Source organism: Pseudonaja textilis, chromosome 1 (genome assembly GCF_049901715.1).
Source record: "Pseudonaja textilis isolate UNSWEBS1 chromosome 1, rPseTex1.2, whole genome shotgun sequence".
Classification (NCBI taxonomy): domain Eukaryota; kingdom Metazoa; phylum Chordata; class Lepidosauria; order Squamata; family Elapidae; genus Pseudonaja; species Pseudonaja textilis.
In genome coordinates this window covers 39,993,661-40,015,641 of record NC_141990.1, presented here as the reverse complement: position 1 = coordinate 40,015,641, position 21,981 = coordinate 39,993,661, and the positions used below count along the sequence as shown (strand labels likewise).

Sequence of the window (21,981 nt, the reverse complement as noted above, 5' to 3'; positions counted from 1 at the left end):
CAATCAGACCCACAAAAAATTCAAAACTATAGACCAATATCACTTTTAAATGTAGATTACAAAATAATGGCTACAATATTGGTGGAAAGATTAAAGAGAGTATTAAGTAGAATTATCCACACTGATCAGAATGGCTTCCTCCCCCATAGGCAAATAAAAACAAATACAAGAACCATTATGGATATATTAGAATATTATGAAGTACACTCAACCAAGACAATGGCATTGATATTTTTAGACGCCCAGAAGGCTTTTGGCAACCTGAATTGGAACTTCCTTATTAAACAACTGATAGGCATGAAATTTGGTGAAAATTTTATAGGATTTATTAAGACAATTTATAACATGCAAACTGCAAAAATATTAATAAATGGGGAAAATACAGATACCATAAAGATAAATAAGGGAGTAAGACAAGGCTGCACCCTAGCTCCTCTACTGTATATATTGGCAGAAGAGACTCTCTTAGCACAAATTAGGCAAAATCAAGAGATTAGAAGACTAAAAATTAAAAAAGAGGAATATAAACTCCAGGCATTCGCCGATGATATGGCATCTATATTAGAAGAACCCTTAGAAACAAGCCCTATACTACTAAGAGAAACAGAAGAATATGGAAAGGTGACAGGGTTAAAAATTAACACAGAAAAAACAAAAGTGTTAACAAAAAACTGTACAAAGGAGCAGAAGGAAGAACTGGCAAATAAAAGGTATGCAGGTGGTAAATAAAGTAAAATACTTAGGGATCTAGATATTTGTCGATTAAAAAAGATAACTATGATAAGTTAATAACTCAAATAAAGATTTAGATAATTGGGCCAAATTGCAGTTATCGCTATTGGGATGTATTTCGACAGTAAAAATGAATATTTTGCCAAAACTGTTGTTCCTGTTTCAGACAGTGCCAGTCAAGTTGGAAAAGAATTTTTTTGTAGAATTAAACAAATGTATATCTAAATTTATATGGCAGAGGAAAAAACCCAGAGTGAAATATAAATTATTACAGGATGCCAAGAAAAAAGGAGGATTTGGCCTTCCAGATTTTGAATTATATTATGATGCTGCTATAGTAAACTGGCTTAAGGATTGGGTTAAATTACAAAATAGAAGGTTATTAGTATTAGAAGGTTTTGATCTCCAACTTGGCTGGCACACCTTCATGTGGGATGGAAAATCTAAACAACATTCATATTTCCAAAGGCACCATGTAAGAAATGTGTTGTTCAATATCTGGGGAAAGATTAAAAAAAAACACTACCCAAAGGTTCCATTGTGGGTATCTACAATGGAAGCAGTCACATATCCAAATCTATTGGATTATGAAAATATTGTCAGGTATAAAGATTTACTATATGATACCGGAGAGCTTAAAAATAGGAACCAAATACAAATTCAAGGAAAGGAGATAGCATGGTGGCTCTTTGCACAAATACAAACCCACTATAAAACAGATAGAGAACAATTGGCTTTAATATGATCCCACAAGAATTAGATAAAATATGGCTAGGAGAGGAAAAGAAAACAATTAGTAAAACATATAAATATCTTTTGGATTACAAATTAAAAGAAGAAATAGTCACAGAATCTATGACAATTTGGGCTAAAAACGTGGGTCATAGTATTGAATTAGATAAGTGGGAACACATCTGGCAAACAAATTACAAATTAATCATGTCAGTTTCCTATAAAGAAAACTTATATAAAATGGTTCATTGTTGGCACTTACCTCCTGTGAGACTGGCTAAGATGTTCCCCAACCTACCACCCAACTGATGGAAATGTAACTATGCACAAGGAACATATTTTCACATGTGGTGCACTTGCCCATGTGCTCAGAAGTTTTGGAGAAATATTAGAAATTATATCTTGATTGGCTGGCAACATTGTGTTACTTTATTGGAGGCCTTTAGTGCAGCTTGGCTCCGGGTAAATGGACGGCTATCATTTATTAGGAAACTAGGTTTCATCTGGGTGCCTGGTTGGGGTGTGTTTGAGCTGGAGGTATCAGGAGGGATCTGTCTGTGCCCAGGTGTTTGCCTGGCTTGTGGTGTGGAGATTTTTTTTGTTTGTGAGTGCAGGCTTCCAAATGATTGACAGTCTGGTGGAATCATCTATTCATGCTTTCAGGTCTTTTTTCAATCTCTATGGCTTCTCTGATGATTCTAAAGGCCTCCAATAAAGTAACACCATGTTGCCAGCCAATCAAGATACAAAAAGAGCCAAAAAACAGACAGAAGATATTAGAAACACCAATCAAGCAGAACTCAGCAAACTCCAAGACCAATAAACACAGACCAAGACTCCCAACCAATCGGGGTGAGGAAAAAAACATTCTGGCACAGCAATAGGCTGCCCCAACTTTAAATCTGAAACCACTGTAAAAGCCTGACTCACAGATGAACACTATACAGAAGCCTGATGATGGCAGATGAGATTCTCCCGAAACGTTGCTACAACTTTAAAAGCACAACTACAATGACGTGGGAAAATACCCAAACAAAGCTGAATGCCGTGTGTGTGTGTGTGTGTGTGTGTGTGTGTGTGTATGTATGTATGTGTGTGTATATATATATATATGTCTGTTTTAAATGTATGTCAAATAAATGTTTTTTTCTAGAATAAAAAATAAAAAAAATTAAAAAAACAAAACGAGGCTCAGTAGTGTGTGTGGCCTCCACATGCCTGTATGACCTCCCTACAATGCCTGGACATGCTCCTGATGAGGTGGCGGATGGTCTCCTGAGGGATCTCCTCCCACACCTGGACTAAAGCATCCCCCAACTCCTGGACAGGCTGTGGTGCAATGTGGCGTTGGTGGATGGAGCGAGGCATGATGTCCCAGATGTGCTCAATTGGATTCAGGTCTGGGGAATGGGCAGGCCAGTCCATAGCATCAATGCCTTCGTCTTGCAGGAACTGCTAGCACACTCCAGCCACATGAGGTCTAGCATTGTCTTGCATAAGGAGGAACCCAGGGCCAACCGCACCAGCATATGGTCTCACAAGGGGTCTGAGGATCTCATCTGGGTACCTAATGGCGGTCAGGCTACCTCTGGCGAGCACATCGAGGGCTATGCGGCCCTCTAAAGAAATGCCACCCCACACCATGACTGATCCACTGCCAAACCGGTCATGCTGGAGGATGTTGCAGGCAACAGAATGTTCTCCACAGCATCTCCATTCCCTGTCACATGTGCTCAGTGTGAACCTGCTTTCATCTGTGAAGAGCACAGGGCGCCAGTGAATTTGCCAATCTTGGTGTTCTCTGGCAAATGCCAAATGTCCTGCAAGGTGTTGGGCTGTAAGCACAACCCCCACCTGTGGACGCCGGGCCCTCATACCACCCTCATGGAGTCTGTTTCTGACCGTTTGCGCAGCCACATGCACATTTGTGGCCCACTGGAGGTCATTTTGCAGGGCTCTGGCAGTGCTCCTCCTGTCCCTCCTTGCACGAAGGTGGAGGTAATGGTCCCGATGCTGGGTTGTTGCCCTCCTACGGCCTCCTCCACGTCTCCTGATGTACTGGTCTGTCTCCTGGTAGTGCCTCCATGCTCTGGACACTACGCTGACAGACACAGCAAACCTTTTTGTCACAGCTCGCATTGATGTGCCATCCTGGATGAGCTGCACTACCTGAGTCACTTGTGTGGGTTGTAGACTCCGTCTCATGCTACCACTAGAGTGAAAGCACCGCCAGCATTCAAAAGTGACCAAACCATCAGCCAGAAAGCATAGGAACTGAGAAGTGGTCTGCGGTCACCACCTGCAGAACCACTCCTTTATTAGGGATGTCTTGCTAACTGCCTCTGCTTTCCACCTGTTGTCTATTCCATTTGCACAACACATGTGAAATTGATTGTCAATCAGTGTTGCTACCTAAGTGGACAGTTTGATTTCACAGAAGTGTGATTGACTTGGAGTTACATTGTGTTGTTTAAGTGTTTCCTTTATTTTTTTGAGCAGTGTATTTATATATTTACATGGAGAGGGATTATATGGCCAACCCCACGAATGCTGCATGACTACCAACAGTCAATCAAATCAATATAATAAACCTATATAAATCAATCAAATAAAAAATCTGAGTTAAAAATCAAAATATTATAATTAAGACACCACATAACAAATCACCCACACCAACCACATCCATACAGTTTGGCACCCAGGGAAAATTCAGGCTATTTCAGCTAAGGCCCTGTTCCATAGGGCAGGTGCAATTTCTTAGTCCCACAAGGTAGCACTGTTCAAGAAAGACCTGTCAGGTAGGCAGAGACCCTCAGAGAAAGGCAGCCCCACAAATGCATGTACTTTAAAGGCAATCACCACCTTGAATTGCACTTAGAAGCATCCTGAGAGCCAGTGCTGCATCTAAAATGATGATATAACCTAGGCAAACTGTCTAGGCCGCTGAATGTTTTTCAAGAACAGCCCCGTGTAAAACATTTGCAGTAATCCAGTCAACAAATGAAAAACGTGAGGGATAGCAAGTAGGATTTCTGGTACAAGAATAGGTACAATTGGTCGTCATCTCATGAATGTGATTTCCCCTAACTGATTTTAGACTACCCTTCTTTCATGAGACATTCATATATAGCCTTATCTTTTGCAAACACCCCTTTAAAAAGAAATCTTGATACCCATATCAATGCCAACCCAAAGGCTAGTACCTGAGGGAGATGAATCCCTTCAAAGGACATACAGTGCTCTTCAGAGGATGTAGTCTCAGCAAAAAGCTCCAACAGAGTATAACGACTGTCAAAATCCATGTGCTGTTCAATGCCATCTTGCTGGCTCAGGGACAAAAGAACATAGGCTCGGCTTCCTGAAACCAAAATAGCCATGCTTAATGTGATCCTTCACTAAATTTTATTTCTCCAAGATTACCTATTTGCATACAGAAAATCTATTCAGCTCTAGACATGCAGTATATTAAAATATTTGACACAGCAGAGAACTGAAGGTATGTCATAAATACAGATCATATAATTTACATGAAATTGGTAAGACTAATATTTATGGTAAACATCCTATTTTTCATAATATTTTAGCTAGCAATGGTGACTAAGACAAATGGCATTGCAATCAATCCTCTTAAAATCATGTCATACCACCACTTAATACCAAAATACCATAATAGCATTTCAAATATGCTAGTCTAATGTTTCAATATTTCAAATATACTGGTCTCATGTTTACAAATTTGTTTTCTTAATTTCAAGAGCTCAGTTATTTCCTCATAGATGACATTAGAGATAGCTAATACCCTAAGAGGAAACTAACTTGTTAAATGAACTGAGAAACTTAATAGCTCCAATGTCCCCTTCATAGTTAAAATAGCATGTCCAAAAGACACAATATGCTGAGATTTGTAGGTGGAGTGGACTTTGTGCTTGAGGTAGGAAAAAAAATGAAATTTTGATTTCAGCAGCCAGCCAATTATTCTAAGTTTATGCCGCATTTATGTTTTTTTTTTAAAAATGACTGAGTCATTTTTGGGTCTGTATGAATAGGGCTGCAAAAATGCCCTATTCACTTATAAAGACTGTTGAAATGGTGCCATGATCACATGTGAAAAACAGCCGTTCACGAAAATGAGAAAGGATTTTTTTCCCCACCAATGAGAAACTGTTGCCTTCAAGTTCCAGCCGTTTAGATGAAAAACTATATTTGTAACTAATATTTTTGTATCACTGCTAAATAATCTGTTGCTCAAAAACATGTACTGTAATTGAATGGGTAAAGAGCCAATCTGGGAGAGGCCCTAGAATAGACACTGGATTCAAAAGGCCTTATTCGTGATTAACTTTTTCCATTAATTCCAACAATTTTATTCACATCTTGAGTAAGCATGGATTTGCTGGGTGACTTGGCCCAATTGCTCTCTCTCTCAGCCCTAGGAAGAAGGCAATGGGAAATCTCTTATGAAATCTTGCCAAGAAAATTGTAGGGACATGCCCGAGCAGTTACCAGGAATCAATGCTGATTTGAAGACACTGAAACTAAAAAAACAAATGCTTACAGAGCAGATAGCAGCAAAGAACTCACTGGAGTTTTGCACCATTTCTTTGTTATTATAAAAATTATTGAACCTGTTCATTAGCAGAGTGGAAAGATATGCCAAGTAGGAAAAGTTTTGATTTTTTCCAGGATAATATACCTTGATATATCTCTCAAATATGACAAGACTCAAAAACAGTTTGAATTACTGCAAGAAAGATCATACACCTCATTAGGCTAACTCACCTGCATCATGAGAAGCCAAAGCTCTCAGCATCTTGCCAGCACTACGACGAATTTGCTTCTCCTCATTACATAACATCTTCATCAGTAGGTCTAAAGCACCTGTTTCCTTAAAGACACCTGTCAATGAGCCAATGCTGGCATAAGCACTGAGCACATGGACAGTATTAAGGATGGAGGACTCTGGACCACTTGTCCTGGCCATCTGTCGATTAGCACGCTGTACCAGGTTCCTGACGTCAGCCTTCATTTCATGCAAGGAAGCTTCATCCACTGTAACATCAGATGGGAATGTGCTAGGTGATTTCTCCTCCTTTACTCGCTGCCCCTCAGGCTTCCTCTTGCCCAATAGTGTAGGGCAATTAGCATAAACTTCTTCTGCTGACATCCACATAAGAATGTTATCCATTTTGTTCTCAGTTGAAGCAGCATGGGTGGTGGTATTTTCTACATTGTCATCTAAACTCAGGATGCTCCAGCGAATCAAATATTCAGTACGTCCATCGTGTCCACGACGTTGGCGGATTAGCTCCTCAGCATAAGCTTGTAGTTTTGGCCCAAGATTCCCATTCCTCTTTTCCCCCACCATGATGGAAAATATGTCTATGAAAAAAGTGTAAGAAGTTAAAAGTGCAACTTAAAAAATACCAAGAAAACCAAGTAAGGAATTTTCAAATAATTAACATTCACTTGTTATATTGAGAAGCATTCATTTATTTCAAATGCATAAGTAACTTTGCTGCAAAACACATCAGAGGTATGTATCCCTTCGGATTAAAAAGACATTATAAGATTTCTCATTTTTTTCTCTTATATAAACATTTTGCTTTAAACAAGCTAATAAGTTCTTTTAATTTCTATCCTGGAACTCTAGAGTAACAAACCATTTTGCATTATTTTTTAAAGAAATATTTGGCATAATTAGGGTAATAGCAACTGTTACCCTGAAAAATCTCATTGTTAACTTTCTTCTAAGAAAGTACACAATTGTATGAAGCCAATTCTTCCTCTTTCTGGCTCATTTAAATTTCATTTAATTAATTAATTTTGGATTAGAAAATACACAGCAACTTCAAAAGCTGAAAATATACTTAAGAACTCCAGTAAAATGGCACTGAGGAAGTTGTCTAAGAGGGGCACTTTCGCTTTTCCAATTTTGATGATTCAGTTTGTTTAACCTGAAATCTTCCCACCACCTTTTTTATTTTACTTTACTTCTGCTATCCCCACTGAAGTCACAGACCCACCCAGATTACTAATTTTACTGCCTAGTCTACTAAGGAAAATGGAATTTAGGAACAGTGACTTGGCATTTAAGAAAAGAACAAAGAAAAACCTTTAAAGACCCCTGTCTGGACCTACAGGAGGAACAATGAATAGTTTGGAGTTTCTCATGATGTTTTGACTATTTTTTGTTCATTTTACTTTGGCTTGATTTTAAAGCAGCTGTTTTTAAACTGGGCTAATTACTCCAAAGAGATAATTTGGCTATATCCTGGGGGTAATGGAGCAATTTGTAATTGTTTGGGAGTCTAGGATACATTTTGAGACTACTGCTGCTGAGACACTTCTGTAAAACAGAGTCTGGTTTGTTTTTTGTATAGATAATGCCATTATTTAAGATGGGGGGAAAGGATGATTCGGTCAATTTAAAAATCATTGCTTTTTACAGTTAAATTGTAGATTATGTTTGATAGACAAAATTGTGTCACAATTACAGTGGCTGAAGGGGGAAAAGTACACTACTATACTATTTGTTGAATGGTTCCAGCTGACAGAGAGGAATATTCAACACTAAACTTAATGAAGTGGCACTTAATATGGAGGATAGATTAACATATAAGAAGAAATAAGGACTTCCACTAACAATGGAACATATGACTCAAATCTGTACTCCTTAAAGCTTGGAGACAGCTGGTGGGTATGTAGTCATAAGACTGAAAAGCAAATTCTGCACTGCACATTCATATCCCATACTTCTATTTCCTCAGCTGAGTGCTTTGAACTTTGAACTTCAATAGAAAGGGATCACTTAAGCCCATATATCAGATGGAATCAGGAATTTGGAATATCATGAGAATCATGGCCAACAAATTTAATAAAGAATAGTATCAAAAATTAAGAAACGAAATGTACAGAGATGGTTATAGTATAAAAATATATTACAAACAAGGATGATGCATTGGATGGCTACTCAACTGCTTTGGCATCTCATTAGTTCCTCAGGGATATCTATGATTAGCTCTATACCCGTGCTTCGCTACGAAACTATGTGATGGGGCTTAATTTGGGGGGAGGAAAATAAGGGGGTAAAATTGTGCCTCTGCCTACCAGGTTCCATCGGTATTTATATGGCTAGCATCCTGACAGTGTGTGAGTTGAGAGCTCTTTGGAAACTGAAACAGTATTTGCTGTGTGAGCAAGAAAGACAGCAATGAGCCTGGGTGTGGCTTATCTCAACCGTTCTGTACTAAAGCTGCTTGTTGCTGTGAAACTAAAACTGAAACTCCTCTCCTCTGCTTGTTTTGCATTTGGAACAGATTTCTTTTCAGGTGGGGAGGGGGAGAAGAACTTCTTAGTATCAGAGCGTGTTAATAATAATTTCGGAAAAATCCTTTCTTAGTGAGCACCTAGAAGCCAAGAGGAACAAAAGTGCCAAATTTCAAGTTTGTAGGCTTCACGGTTCTTGTGATTTTGTGATGATGCATGAGGGGTATTTCGCTTTTACATATATAGATTAGGTACTCCATATTTTAAACTGCATTTATCTAAACTAGCTCAAATTTCAAAAGCCAGTAGAGACAGACATTTGGTTTGCCAAAGAGACCCAATTAAGGAAAAGCAAAGATTCATATGAATAGTACAGCAAATGATGTAAGAAATATAATTTACAAAACTCATGAACCTATAGGAAATAAACCCATCTCCTCTAATCTTAGCAGCATAGGTTCAAGAAAGATTTTTGCACATCCAGTCAGTGAATGTCTGATATCAACATGAATGGAAAACCTTTCTGCCTCTATTCATCCTTTCATCTGGCAAACGGAGCTGGGTGGGGGCGGGGGAAACCTCGCAGCCATTGATACGCTGTCTTTACACAGTAGTAGATGCAATGCGAGGACGTAATATACGAAATAGATTCTGACTCATCAAACGAAGCAAGAAAATGTACGCCTGTATTTTAAAAAAGCAAACTTTTGCTCTTTCGTTTGCAGTAGGAATTTTCATCACGCTCCCTTTTTGTTCCCGTATTCAGAGAAACCTCCCAGCCCGCGCCCGTTATCAAGAGGAAAACGAGCAACGTTTTAAGTTTCCGTTTTCACACACTCCTTTCTTTAATGGGAAAAGGAAGGAAGGAGGAAGGGAGGGAAGGAGGAAAAGGGCGGGAAAAGCGGAAGAAAGAAAAGGAACCACTACCACCCTCGGCTGCATACAGCCAGGAGCCGTTTTGTGTGCCTAACGCTGAAGGTCGCCGAGCGGAGACCATCTTAGAAACAAGCAACGGGGGAGGAACGAAAGCCGGGAAAGAAAGCGAGCCGCCTCTGGTACGCCCCCCCCACCCCTCCCCATTCCTTACCCGACTCTCGAGGGCAGCAACGCGCCTCTCCCAGCTCCGCCTGCTCCTTCTGCCGGCCACTTCTACCGCTTCGCGAGTTCCGGGTGATTAGAACGCATGCGCAACACTCCCCACTCCACCCCCTGTGCACGCACGGATCCGACTCTTGTAGGCTCTCTTCCGTCGGCCGTTCTACGGATCCATGCGAGGGACAGTTTGGGAGCGGTTTAGAAAGAGCGGGCGAGGGTAGAACGTGGAAGGAAATGGCCTTGATGAGTCAGTTCTTCCTCAATACTTCGCTCTGTCTGGGCTGCTGTGGCTGAAAAGAAGCGTGCGCGCTGCCGGGCGCGGCCGTCCCCGCTGAAAAAGGCTATGGTGGTTGACAGTTTGCAGGAGCTGTTTTATTACTTACGCCGATTATTACAAGTAAACGCGATAGCGACATTTTTGGAACATTACATTGTAGTTAATAAAGTCAAAAAAATATGGAAACTTTGAACTACAGAATAACTATTGGAACATTACATTGTAGTTAATAAAGTCAACAAATATGGAAACTTTGAATTATATAATAACCAGTTATAGGCATAAACTGACAGATGGGAATGTTTATTTTACAGCACTTTCCTAAATTACGAAGAAAGTATAAAAGACAAGCGGTACAGTAGCAGTGTGCTCTTTCCTTTCTCTCACTATAATGCATGATCGATTGACAATCATAATGTCATTGTCAGGGCTCAACAGGAGAATATATGGTTATAAATAAGTGATATAAAGGAAATGAAAATCACTCTAGTTTTCTATATCCTTTAATCCTTGCTTTATGCTTCAACAGTCTTGGATGTACTAAAGTCATCATTGTCATTTTAGCCTTTGTCTATCCACTGCAGGATGAAGGCCTCTTTCTCATGTTTCCAACCACTATAGTCCTGAGCTTTCTTTTGCCAATTGGTCCCGCAATATTTGCTGATGTTATCAAAAGTAATTACTAAGTTCCAAAGTAATTATTAATAAATGCTGTTGTCAAGAATGCCTAAGTATCATCTCTTTTCATCTATTTTAATTAATTAGTGACTAATATCCAATGGCTAGAGAAATTTAAATGGGTGGCTGTTTGAGATAGTATCTTTATGGAGCACTGTGTTAAAAAATGTGTCCACCTTATGCAGGTTCAGACAGTAAAGACTGAATATTGGATTTTTTCCTAGTAAACTACAGCAATGGCAAGTACACCAACTGATCTCCAAGCTTCACTGAAGCAGTGGGTAGCTTCTGCCTTTTAGGATTTTCTATCAACAGTAAAGGAACCAATTTTCAAGAAATGAACCACAGGCTAGGACTGATGGAATAACAATGAAAGCTTGGAAAGGGCTACACAAATCAAGACTTGTCCAGGTAAAGGTTTTCTGTGTTTACTTGGATAGGCCACTATGACACTCTGTGGAAGCAAAAGTTCAACTTTGAGGAAGAAGGAGAGAAATAATGACACTTTTGAATTTTGGTATTGGAGAAGACTCTTGAAAACACATAGAAAGCCAAGAAACGAAACAAATGGATAACAGAACAAATCAATTTTGAGTTCTCACTTGAGGCACGAATAATCATGTTCAAGTTACCATATTTTGGATACATTACATGGTCCCTTGAAAAATCCACAATGTGAGAAAGTGGAAGGAAAGAAAAGAAGCGGACAAATGTGGTTGGCCTCTGTTACAGTGATAATGGATGCATCAATGGAACACTTGAAGGACCAAGTTAGGAACAGATCATGGAGAAGTTATACATGCATGGTTGCAAAGAATTAATACCATCTTGAAAGCACATAATTAAACATTAAACAATAAATCCAGCCCTTACAATTAATAAACATGTGAATCTAATTGTGGCTTATCCAGGTATACACAGGTAGGCAAACCATACCTTAAAGAGAGGTGAATGTAATTAACAAAATTTCACATATCCTACCGTAAGTAGAATCTAACTATAACCAGCCAGATTGAATTGTGTCTACTTTCACTAGAAATGACCAAATCTGTCATCCGCCCAAAAAGAGGCAGTTTATAATATAAAACCTCAAAGTATTCCAAACCAGTACATTTTTAGATAATTGTGTTTTTTTGTACTTTTACTACTTATGTAGAATGAGAAATTCAACTTACATGGCAAACTCTTACTTTTGTCCTCTTTTACATTTGGCCAATCTATGACATTTACTGGAAATCAATCAGAAAAGAATTCCTGGAAATTTTCACAAATCCACAAATTCTCTAGCAAATAAATCCCTGTCCCTTCCCCCCAAAAAAGAACGTGGGAGGAATGTGATTTTGTTTAACACTTCTCATTTGTAATATAGTTGTAAATAGTTTTATATACTAGGTAGTAGTGATATAGTTATAGCAGGTGATGGTATCTAGCCAATCTTAATTGTTTTAGTAAAAGTTGGGCAGAGTGGCTCTGATTAATACATAGATGAGAACTCACCAAGGAAGTCCCAAGTGTAAAGGAGTAACGAGATAACCTTGAAGAAGGAATTCAAGAATAATTAGATTAAAAGGGGGAAGGAAGAGACAGTAAAAAGGAACAAGATAAACCTGCTTTTCTTTCTCTTTGGCATATATAGGACAGCGAGAAATTTTTACCAGACTTTCTAAATGCTGCTATATACTGTATATATACTATATTTTATACTACTGGTATTTCATGTCCAGTAATACTTGGGCAAATGGAGCAGGTGAACCAAATATAGAACAGTATTTGACATGCTGTATCTCTTACCAGAACAATTGAGCTAACTATTGGCTGTTGCAGAATTTGGGTGTAACAACTGTACATTCCTCCACAGGCATGTCTCCTTTTAGGCAGCTTTTGGCTATTACCCCTGTATTTTGCTTTTTGGGACCCCAGCTTTTGTTCTTTGTAACTTGGACTTCATACAAAGAGACAGGCATTTATCTTACAGGAACAGTTATATTTGCCAAAATCTGCATGCAAGTAGGCCACAGACACATATAAGCAAGTGTATCAAAATTGCAGGGCAGGGGATATTTGGTGTGGCTTTCCACTAATTCTTTATTTTCAACCCATCCATCTATAAAAGCTGGACTCCAGTTTTTGACTTCTTTTGTTACCTGTAAATTAAGTTAGTGGCCTTTAATTTGTCATTGCAAGCTTCTGTGGATTCGCCTGGTCTTCTTCCATCAGGCACTGCTTGCTCATGAGAAGCCCCCATGCCCCTTGCATTCCAAAACTGTCCCTTTCTATTCTCCCCACATCCTGATGAACAGGAGAAAAGAATATGAAGTAGAATGTATTCTACAGATGTTTTGAATATCTTATTCACTACCCTGAATCTAAAAGGTCATGGGAAAGTACAACAGATGTCCACACTCCATATCTTGTACATTGGTTTCCTCTGAATTTTTTCCATTCAGTCCTTCCCTGTAATCTGCCACTACTATAAATGACGTGTGGTGGGGGAGGGGGAGAGGGGGGAAAGAGATTTTCCAACTCTATCTGTGTGGCAAGTTTTCTTTAGTGACCTGGAATAAGGCAGAGTGGGAGGAGGCTGTCAAGCAAACAGGAGTAGGTGGGGGAGCAAGTCTATAGTTGGTTCCCATAGCAACTTTGCTATGTCATTTTTATGTGCAGAAGAAGAGAATAAATCTAATTAGGGAGTGGAAGAACACATAGCTAAACTTGAGGAAATGCAAAGCTATCAAAAGATCTGGAAAGGAAGAGGCAGTGCAAAATAAACTCAGGAATAATGCTGCCTTGATTCTTTTTTGCTTTAAGAGGCGGCAGAAGAGATGCTATAAGCCTTTCAAAATTCTGTTGAATCACAGAATTCTTATGGTATCAATTTTGTGCCTTGATTTGTCTTGAACAGCTGACCCCAAGATTGTAGAATAGCAATAGTACTTAGACTTATATACTGCTTTATAGTGCTTTACAGTCCTCTCTAAGCAGTTTAGAATCAGCAAGTTGTCCCCAACAATCTGGGTCCTCATTTTACCCACCTTGGAAGGATGGAAGGCTGAGTCAACCTTGAGCCTGGAGGGATTTGAACTGCCAAATTGCAGGCAGCCAGCAGGCAGCAGAATAGCCTGCAGTACTGCACTCTTAACCATTGCGCCTCAGAAGCTGGAGATTGAAAAGCAAACTGGGGTAATTGTGAACCACTTCTACATTCTTGCCAAGGAAACAGCACAGATACATTCGTGCAGTGATCAGAAATAAACTTAATGTGGGAACTTTACCTATTACCTACGGATTCTCATCTCACACTACTTTAAGTATGAGCCAGGCAGAATCCACCTCCTAGATCTCAACCAATCTCCTTGTCCTCTACTATGAAAACATTTTTCTTATTAGCATGCTGTTACATCACAGATCATTGCAAGAGGTTACTTGTTTCCAGGCTTTATTTATCATATTTCTCCATTGGCACACTCCCAGAGAACTCATGGCAGTTATTGGTCAAAGAAGCATACTTAAGACACAAAGGTTTGTGCACAAAATGATACATTTATTGAAAGATTATTTTTTTTAATACAAAAGAAAGCTCTGTACATAGTACTGCGATTACTGTCACATCCTTCCAGAAACACAACCCTGGAAATTAACAAACCACACACACAGCCACTCACACACACACATACACACGCGCATACATGCGCACGCACGTGCACACACACACACACACAAAATCCAAAAACAATCGGTAAAGTGAACTAAAAATGTCACCACACAATAAATGCCATTTCATCCCTGATAAGTGTTCTTACAATTCAACACTTTAATCACATGCAACATTAGCGTTTTAACCTGCAGGTGCTTTTTTTTGTAGGAGGAAGAACTTCCTTGAGGGGAAGGATGAGTATCAAGTGTGGAATCCCCAATCAGAAAATTAGTACAGTATCATAAAAAATAGATAATTCTTAATTTTAGCCTCCTCTCTATTTAAGCAGGGGATTTTTTTGAATTAGCAACATGATTCAAAAATTACTGTTTTGCAGGTGTGCCTTTATCCCAACCAACTTCCTAGTAACAGCTGAGAAATTCCTTCTTGAAGGAAAAAATTCTCCATAGAGAAACACAGCCATCACGGTATAGATAAAGTTCCATTTGCGTAGCAAATCCTTCAATACTCCACATCAGAATTGGGGGGGAAAACAGGGGTTGTTGAAGATTTATTCTGCTGCCAAAAGTTTTCATCGGTGGATAGACATCACTGAATATAAATCATTTTTTTCCATTATTGCTGGCAATGAAAGAAGACAGTTAACCAAGCAATTTTTTGCCATAAGGTATATCTGTTTTGGGCTAGAAGGCAAAGAGTAATCATTCAGCTGCCTTGACTGCCTTTCTTTCTCATGTCACTGATCTAATGAAGATGTTTAAAAATCTGCATCTTAACTAAAAAAGGAATGAGGGTTAAAATAAAGGGATAATTTTGTACCAGTCTTGGAAGCTTCACAACTGAAGTTAGTGCTGGAGAAGTAGCACTAAATTCAGATTGGTTGTAATATACATTTAAAGCAAAAAAACCTTAATAAACCACTTCCTTTCAAACTGCAACTAGTTGGGGAACTATACTTTTCAATGTTTTCTGACATTTAACACAAAAATGAAAAAAAATTAAATGTAACCCATTAGGGAAGGTTTTAAACAAGTTACCCTAACTTTCTCTTTGAATCAGATTTGATGGAGCTTGGGCACATTTTCATAAATGTGGCCATGTGAGCTGAAGATGCAAACGAAAGTTTGGCTTGCTGGCCATCAGTTTGGCTTGATGGCCATCCTAGGATTTGTGTGGCATATTGATCTCTGCATCCCCAAGTGGAAGGGGCATGGCACGTTTTAGAAAGCAATGCAAGTTTTTTAAGGTGGCAAATGGATGCCCTAAGCATACATAGGGATAAAGAGCTCCACTTTGCCCCAAGACCAGACAAATGGACCCACACGTTGGTTCCATCTATTCTGAGTGTGACTCTGGCACTACAAAGGGAATGCTGATGCAGTTGCATGTGGCTGCCAGGTAGTACTTTTTGCACACCTAGTATAGCCCTCTCCTCCCCACTGGTGCAACCTTTTCACCAAAGCATGATTCAAGTGCTAGAGACAGAGACATGTTTAAACGCTAATGTTCATGGAAACAATTTCAGAGTATTACAATACAAATTTAAAAGGCCCCTTTCTCCTCCTTTTTTCCATCCCTTCCCCATGCCCCCCCCCCCATTACAAACCCCATGAAAACTGTACAGGAGCCAGACTTTAATTCCTTTAAGAATTACATAAATACTGAGTTTAACACTTAGAAAAATAAAGTATTTTTTTTTTCAAGGCTTCTTTTGTCTTTTAATTAAAAAAAGAAAGAAAGGAGTTACAATAGCTGCTTTCTTTCTCTAAAAGTCTGCAGCCTCCTTAATCCAAAGCTGGCCCTTTTGGGGGACAGGGTGGGGGGGCTCAAGGGGTTATAAGAACCACTGACCTGTTCTGGGCTGAATGAAATGCATGATTGTGTGCAAACAAATGATCCAATAACTCAGCCCTTTCTCTCTATTTTGCATCTCTTTCCATTCTCCATTACAGACTAGCAATCCTGCAGCTTCCCCTTTTAAATGTCTTACAGTATTTGTTCATTCCAGAACCTCCTGTTTCAAGCATCATTAAAAAAAAATGTTTTCTAAAGAACGTGGACACAGCAGTGGTTTCATAAAGAAATGGGAAGAACCTTTATCACAAATGCTCTATGGTTAAGCTTGCCCCACCCCATCTACCCACCCCCCAGACTGAAGGTCTTGCAGGTGCAGGCCAAACATGCTTTGTGATTGTGACACAACATACCATCTCATTTCCAGGGCAATCTGAGAATCAAACAAATGTCATAGGCTATGTTACATTATTGTATCCAAGCCTGGTTATAGTTCATTCGTGGATGCAATTGCCTTGGGAAAGCCTGTTGAGTTACGTTTAAATACTTTTTTCTTAAACGACCCTTATTTGTTTCCAACTTCATTCCTTAGCACTAGCCTTCATCAACCTTTTCCAATCTTTTAGTCGACAATTCCCAGCATTGCCAAAAGCTAGTGGATATGGAGTTTGGAACCCAACACATCTTGGAGGGCACCAGTGGGGAAGGCTGCTTTATTCCTTCCAAAATTAAAATAATAATAATAATTATAACATGACTCTAGCTCTTCCTTCTCAGGAAAAAAAACCAAAAAAACAGCAAAACTCCAGCATTATACAAAATGAAGTCTGCTACTGGGCTTATGAGTGGCTGAGTGTGTTTCCAAGAAAAAAGGGAGGTGGGTGAAAAATTCTTGTTTGGACTGTAAGATGTGTATACAGCCAGACTAAATGGGCAGAACGCTGCTCCCAGTCAGTTCCTATGCAACAACAAAAAATTCCCAGGGTAATTTTTTACCTTAGGGGTAAAAGGAAATCCAAGATGCTTAGTTGCTCCAGCTGGAATGCCAACAGGAAGAATCCTCTCTTTGCCAGCCAAAAATAAAGGCAAGCCAACCCACAATGCATCATGGATTGCTTGAAGGCACAAAGCTGCAGCCAGGAAGTGACCTGAACTGGAATGGGGGAGGAGAAAGTGGTGACTGTCCCAGCTCTGTGTGTGTTTGTGTGTGTGTGTGTGTGTAAGGATATCAGGGCTATGCCTGAAAAGAGACGACCTTTTTTCAGAATGGCTTTGCAGCCTTCTGGACTGCAGCTTCTTCCCACAGCCTCAATTGCTCTGCCTAGAGGTTACAAACTAAGGACATTCAAGGACATTCTTATGTATCAGAAGCAGCAAGGCAAAGAGGGAGAAAAGTTCCCTCCCCGGGCAATGAAAACAGAGGGAAAGATTTATACATGGCAGAGCAAATTCTCCCACTCATGAGAGAAAGTTTCTTTGGCTGGAACAAGAAGGAAAACAAAACAACAAACAAAAAGAACAGTAAATGCAGTGTAACAAAGTCCCCCTACAGCCCAGGCTCAGCTTCCTGCTGCTGGCCTTGCAGCCACTTTTAATATGCATCTATGTACTTCTGTGGGTGCTTTTGTGGGTGGGGGTGTCAGTGTGTAAAGTGTGAGGAGAAAACGTGTAAAAGGCAACAATAAATAAGTGATGGAGTCCATACAAAAATAGGGACTGCCAAGATCCTTGTGCAGCTTGAGGAGTGCCGTAGATCCAGGGCCAGATGCAGCATAAAGCTGGAGGTGGAGGCGGTGGCATCTGCTGGTTCATGTTGGGGTGCTGGGTACACACATCTTCCCTTCCCCTCACCAGGTCCCTCCCAAAGTTGCTCAGTCACTCTTGGAACTATGTGATGCCTCCAAGTTGACCACCTGCAGCTCTGTCAGGTTGGCAGTGCTGCTGCTCTGCTGACCAATGACAGCCATCTGCAGAGAGAAAAGAACCGATGAAAGGAACAGCCTCTTATGAGCAAACACCAAATATTCTTCTGCTCCTGGGTCTCCCAAAGGTGTAATCCCAGCTTACTTTCTTCACTTAACATTTCAAAACTACCTTTTAGTATTTCAAAGCATATGAAACCTCACTGTGCATATCACAAGTAATAAAAGTCAGTGACACACAAAATGACACCGATGCGAAAAAGCCATGTTTATATATATATATTCAATGAGCAGCACATGCCACGCAAGCTCAGAGATTCAGTATATATTTAACTGGAGCTACTGTTAATAAACTGAGAGGCTTCTGCTAGCAGTCACATGTTTTAAATGAGAGGTCTCCAAACTTGGCAACTTTAAGACTTGTGGACTTCAACTCCCAGAATTCTCCAGCCAGTAGTTGGCTGGAGAATTCTGGGAGTTGAAGTCCACAAGTCTTAAAGTTGCCAAGTTTGGAGACCCCTGTTTTAAATGAACATCTGCTCGCAATATTTCTGTGAATGGAACATGAAGCTTGAAATCCTCATGTCTTGAACAACTAAGGGGAAAAAAATCAGACGCTGCAAAATAATTACAAGCATAATTACAAGTAGTTTTTTATACCATACTTATGACTCCAGCAAGTATATCTCATTTTCAGTAAAATGACTGCAGTCTCAGGGTAAAGGTTGAAAAGAAAAATACAAGGTTGTTTTGTACCTACCTGGTGAAGCTGAACAGCTGAGACTGGGATCTGAACTGTTCCTGACGGAGCTGTCAGGAATACCTGAGGGACTCCACCTGCCAGAGAAAATGACAGATGTACACTAGTCATCCTCCAAAATTAGCCTCAATCACTCTAGATTATGCAGGCATAAATTTAAAAAATGAACTACTGCTATCAAAACCAAATAACTCACAAAGCAAGCTATGTTTTTACAGAACAAAAAAACATAGTGTATAGATAAACAGAATTTACTTGTACTATACAATAATATGCTTGGCTTTAAAAAAAAAAAAAGGTTTAATGTGTTATCTGAACCCAGCCACTGTGGTTTGTAAAGCAAGATTTCTAGTGTTGATATATTGGATCTAGCTGATTGGAATTAATTCAATATACGAAATTTAAATAATTCATGCATTAATATGCTATGTGATCCTCCCCTTTCATATAAAAACCTCACTAAGAGAATAGACTCTGAAGTGATTTGGAAATCATTTTTTTTATCTCCCTCCTTTATAATGTATATCCCAGCAGCCTATGCAATAATCAGCATCTCCTTTTGGGGATTCAAGAGTTGTGGTTTTTAGAAAAATTGGGACAGGAAGCCATTGTGACCGCCATAAATAGGATAAGAAAGCCTCAATCAAATGCTTATCCTGAATTGTTGCATAAAACTCAGAGCTACTCCTCTCTCAGATCACATCCCTTATTCATCTGTATTAAACTTTAAAGAGGCCAACTGAAAAGGATCCTCTTTCTTGATTTCCTTCCTTGTTTATACTTTTGATTGTCACATTTTAGCAAATTTGTTCCTCAAATAGAGAAGAGAGCAAGGCAGTGGTGGGATTCAAATATTGTTGCCACCAGTTCGGTGGGCGTGGCTTGGTGGGTGCGCTGTGTGCACGTGTTAAACATGCACTTTGCACAGGCGCAGAGGCATTTGCACAGGCGCAGAGGTGTTCTAATTTGCCTCCTGCAAGCCTGCACGATCCCGGTCACTTCAGCAGCTGCCGCATGGCGCTATCCTGGGCCGCGCAAAGCAGCTGCGCTTCAAATTCAGCGGATAAATATGAGTATGGAAGCCCGGGTAGGCGGGTGGGCCCGACAGCAGAGCCATTAGAGCAGCCTAGAGAAAGGTTTGGTCTCTGCTGCTCATCGCACCTGCCGGCTCTCCAGAACCAGGCAGAACCGGTCAAATACCACCATTGGAGCAAGGTCTGTTTCTAGGCTCAGTAAAATATTCTTTTGAGCCGAAAGACAAAGCTATTGGAGAGGCAATACATCTCTAACATCTATTTTCCTGAGTTCATGTGGCTATTGTGCCAGCTAAGGAAAAATTATGGATTGCTTAAAGAGTTTCTGACAGATACAGTTAAGGTATCCATGTTGAACTGGAAACGCTCTGCTGGTTGAGAACCAAATGCTGCTTTATGTTCTATATATGTATAGGTAGAGAAAGAGAAATCAGATGGGCAGTAAGCAATGTAGGTTGCTCAATCATCTAACTTATCTGGATCCAGTCTTACCCTGATCCTGGACTTGCCCATGTGAAACCTGCATTGCTGATGGGGCCTGGGAGAAGGCATTGAGAACTGCAAGCCCACCATCCGTGAGGCCCGATGTAGGCGCATACATCACTGCATGGGAACTGGGGTACATCATATGGCCTCCCACAGTGGTTGGCACAGATGAAGTCATGATTGTAGCTGGCAGGGTCACTGGCAAAAGAAAAGAAAAGACACAATTGAAATAGCTGCAAGCTACATTGGCTTCCCTTTGCTGTCTCACCTGTAGAAGCAAGACCTCTTCATGCTTCCATCAGGTGTGTGTGCACAGTCACAAGGTAAAACCTAATCTAGAGGATCTCTGAGCCAGTAAAAATTTGTCATGTACATTTGCCACAGTCTGAATCCTACTGCCAGGAGACAAAATTGTCCAAAGGCTTCTTGATACATGACATAATACAGATTCTACAGTTGTTCAGTGTTTCTGAAAAGATGTAATGTATGGCTGAAAATCAGGCTGCTCTTTCATATTCCCAGATCTCTTTTCCTTTATTGAGGGGGAATGGTGGGGATAAAGCTATTTTTCAGTGGAACCAAAAATTATTTTTTAAAAAACATATTATTTTTGGACACGGATAGAAAATTGTTTCTAAAAACCTTAATATCAATGTATAAAATATACAACAAGGGATCCAGAGCTTTGATGCTCCTCGGGAAGCAGGGTTAGAACAGTCCTACCCTCTCCTTAATTGGAGAGTTTGTCCCATAAAATAGACCAGAAGTCAAATCAGGAAGACAGCAGAGAAGGGGGAAAGAAACTTCCAACACAAATAACGAACCTTGAGAGAGAGAGGAAGAGAGAGAGAGAGAGAGAGTGCTGATGGGGAAAGAAAAGCCCCATTCACAAATCTGTAGTAGAAGAGTAAAAGCAGATTTTACATGCAAAGGGACTGAAACTGGCAAAAAGAACTGAGGACCTGGGAAATAAGAACAACTTTAAAAAAATAATTAATGTAGAAAAAATAGCACTACCAATTAAGATTAGAAGTAAGGAACAGAACTTTAATTTTGTATAATAAAATAGTTTGGGGGGGAAAATCAAATAGTCTTTCTGATCTGCACCAGATTATGAAAAGCTAATCATATAGGAACATCACCACGCAATTGGGATTGTCTGATCTTGGTTATATCTGGTTAAGAAACCACTAGAAGCCTCAGGACAATAGATTACACTGAAAAATTAAAACATCAATACCCAAATGTCATCCTGGAAGACAACGAATCACTTCTGTGTTGTTGGTATGAAAACTACACATATATCTATAAAGTCCACAGGAATCAAGTTTGACACAAAATAGACTTTGGTTTATTCACCCTTGCAAAATAATTTTCATTCAAAAAAGAGAAATATTTTTGGAATTTACTAGTTTCACTAGATGGCACCAAAGTTGTATCTCATTTGCTATTATTATTTTTTTTGCTGACTTATCACTACTAATTAGTCAAGGTACTGCTGACCTAAAAAATCCTAACCTCGTGGATAATAATAAACGTTGACCCAAGAC

General features: G+C 39.7%; 2 protein-coding genes across 5 annotated transcripts in view; both read right to left on the bottom strand.

The window, feature by feature from the left end:
• Nucleotides 1-9,909, bottom strand: part of LOC113433344 (cullin-9-like) — a 52,455-nt gene extending 42,546 nt beyond the window's left edge. Inside the window, exons 1-3 of one of the 2 annotated variants that reach the window (XM_026695874.2) lie at nt 9,818-9,909; nt 6,244-6,843; nt 4,668-4,822 (exon numbers count right to left, since the gene is read on the bottom strand). In XM_026695874.2, the coding sequence (XP_026551659.1) occupies nt 4,668-4,822; nt 6,244-6,829 (741 nt within the window). In that variant the 5' untranslated portion in view covers nt 6,830-6,843; nt 9,818-9,909. The remainder of the gene's footprint in view (nt 1-4,667; nt 4,823-6,243; nt 6,844-9,817) is intronic. The other variant, XM_087932092.1, reaches the window with a different exon arrangement.
• A 4,391-nt stretch (nt 9,910-14,300) lies between these two features.
• Nucleotides 14,301-21,981, bottom strand: part of SRF (serum response factor) — a 70,312-nt gene continuing 62,631 nt past the window's right edge. For all 3 annotated transcript variants that reach the window (XM_026695876.2, XM_026695875.2, XM_087932081.1), the window contains 3 exons: nt 20,438-20,629; nt 18,912-18,988; nt 14,301-18,196 (listed from right to left, as the gene is read on the bottom strand). In XM_026695876.2, the coding sequence (XP_026551661.1) occupies nt 18,101-18,196; nt 18,912-18,988; nt 20,438-20,629 (365 nt within the window). In that variant the 3' untranslated portion in view covers nt 14,301-18,100. The remainder of the gene's footprint in view (nt 18,197-18,911; nt 18,989-20,437; nt 20,630-21,981) is intronic.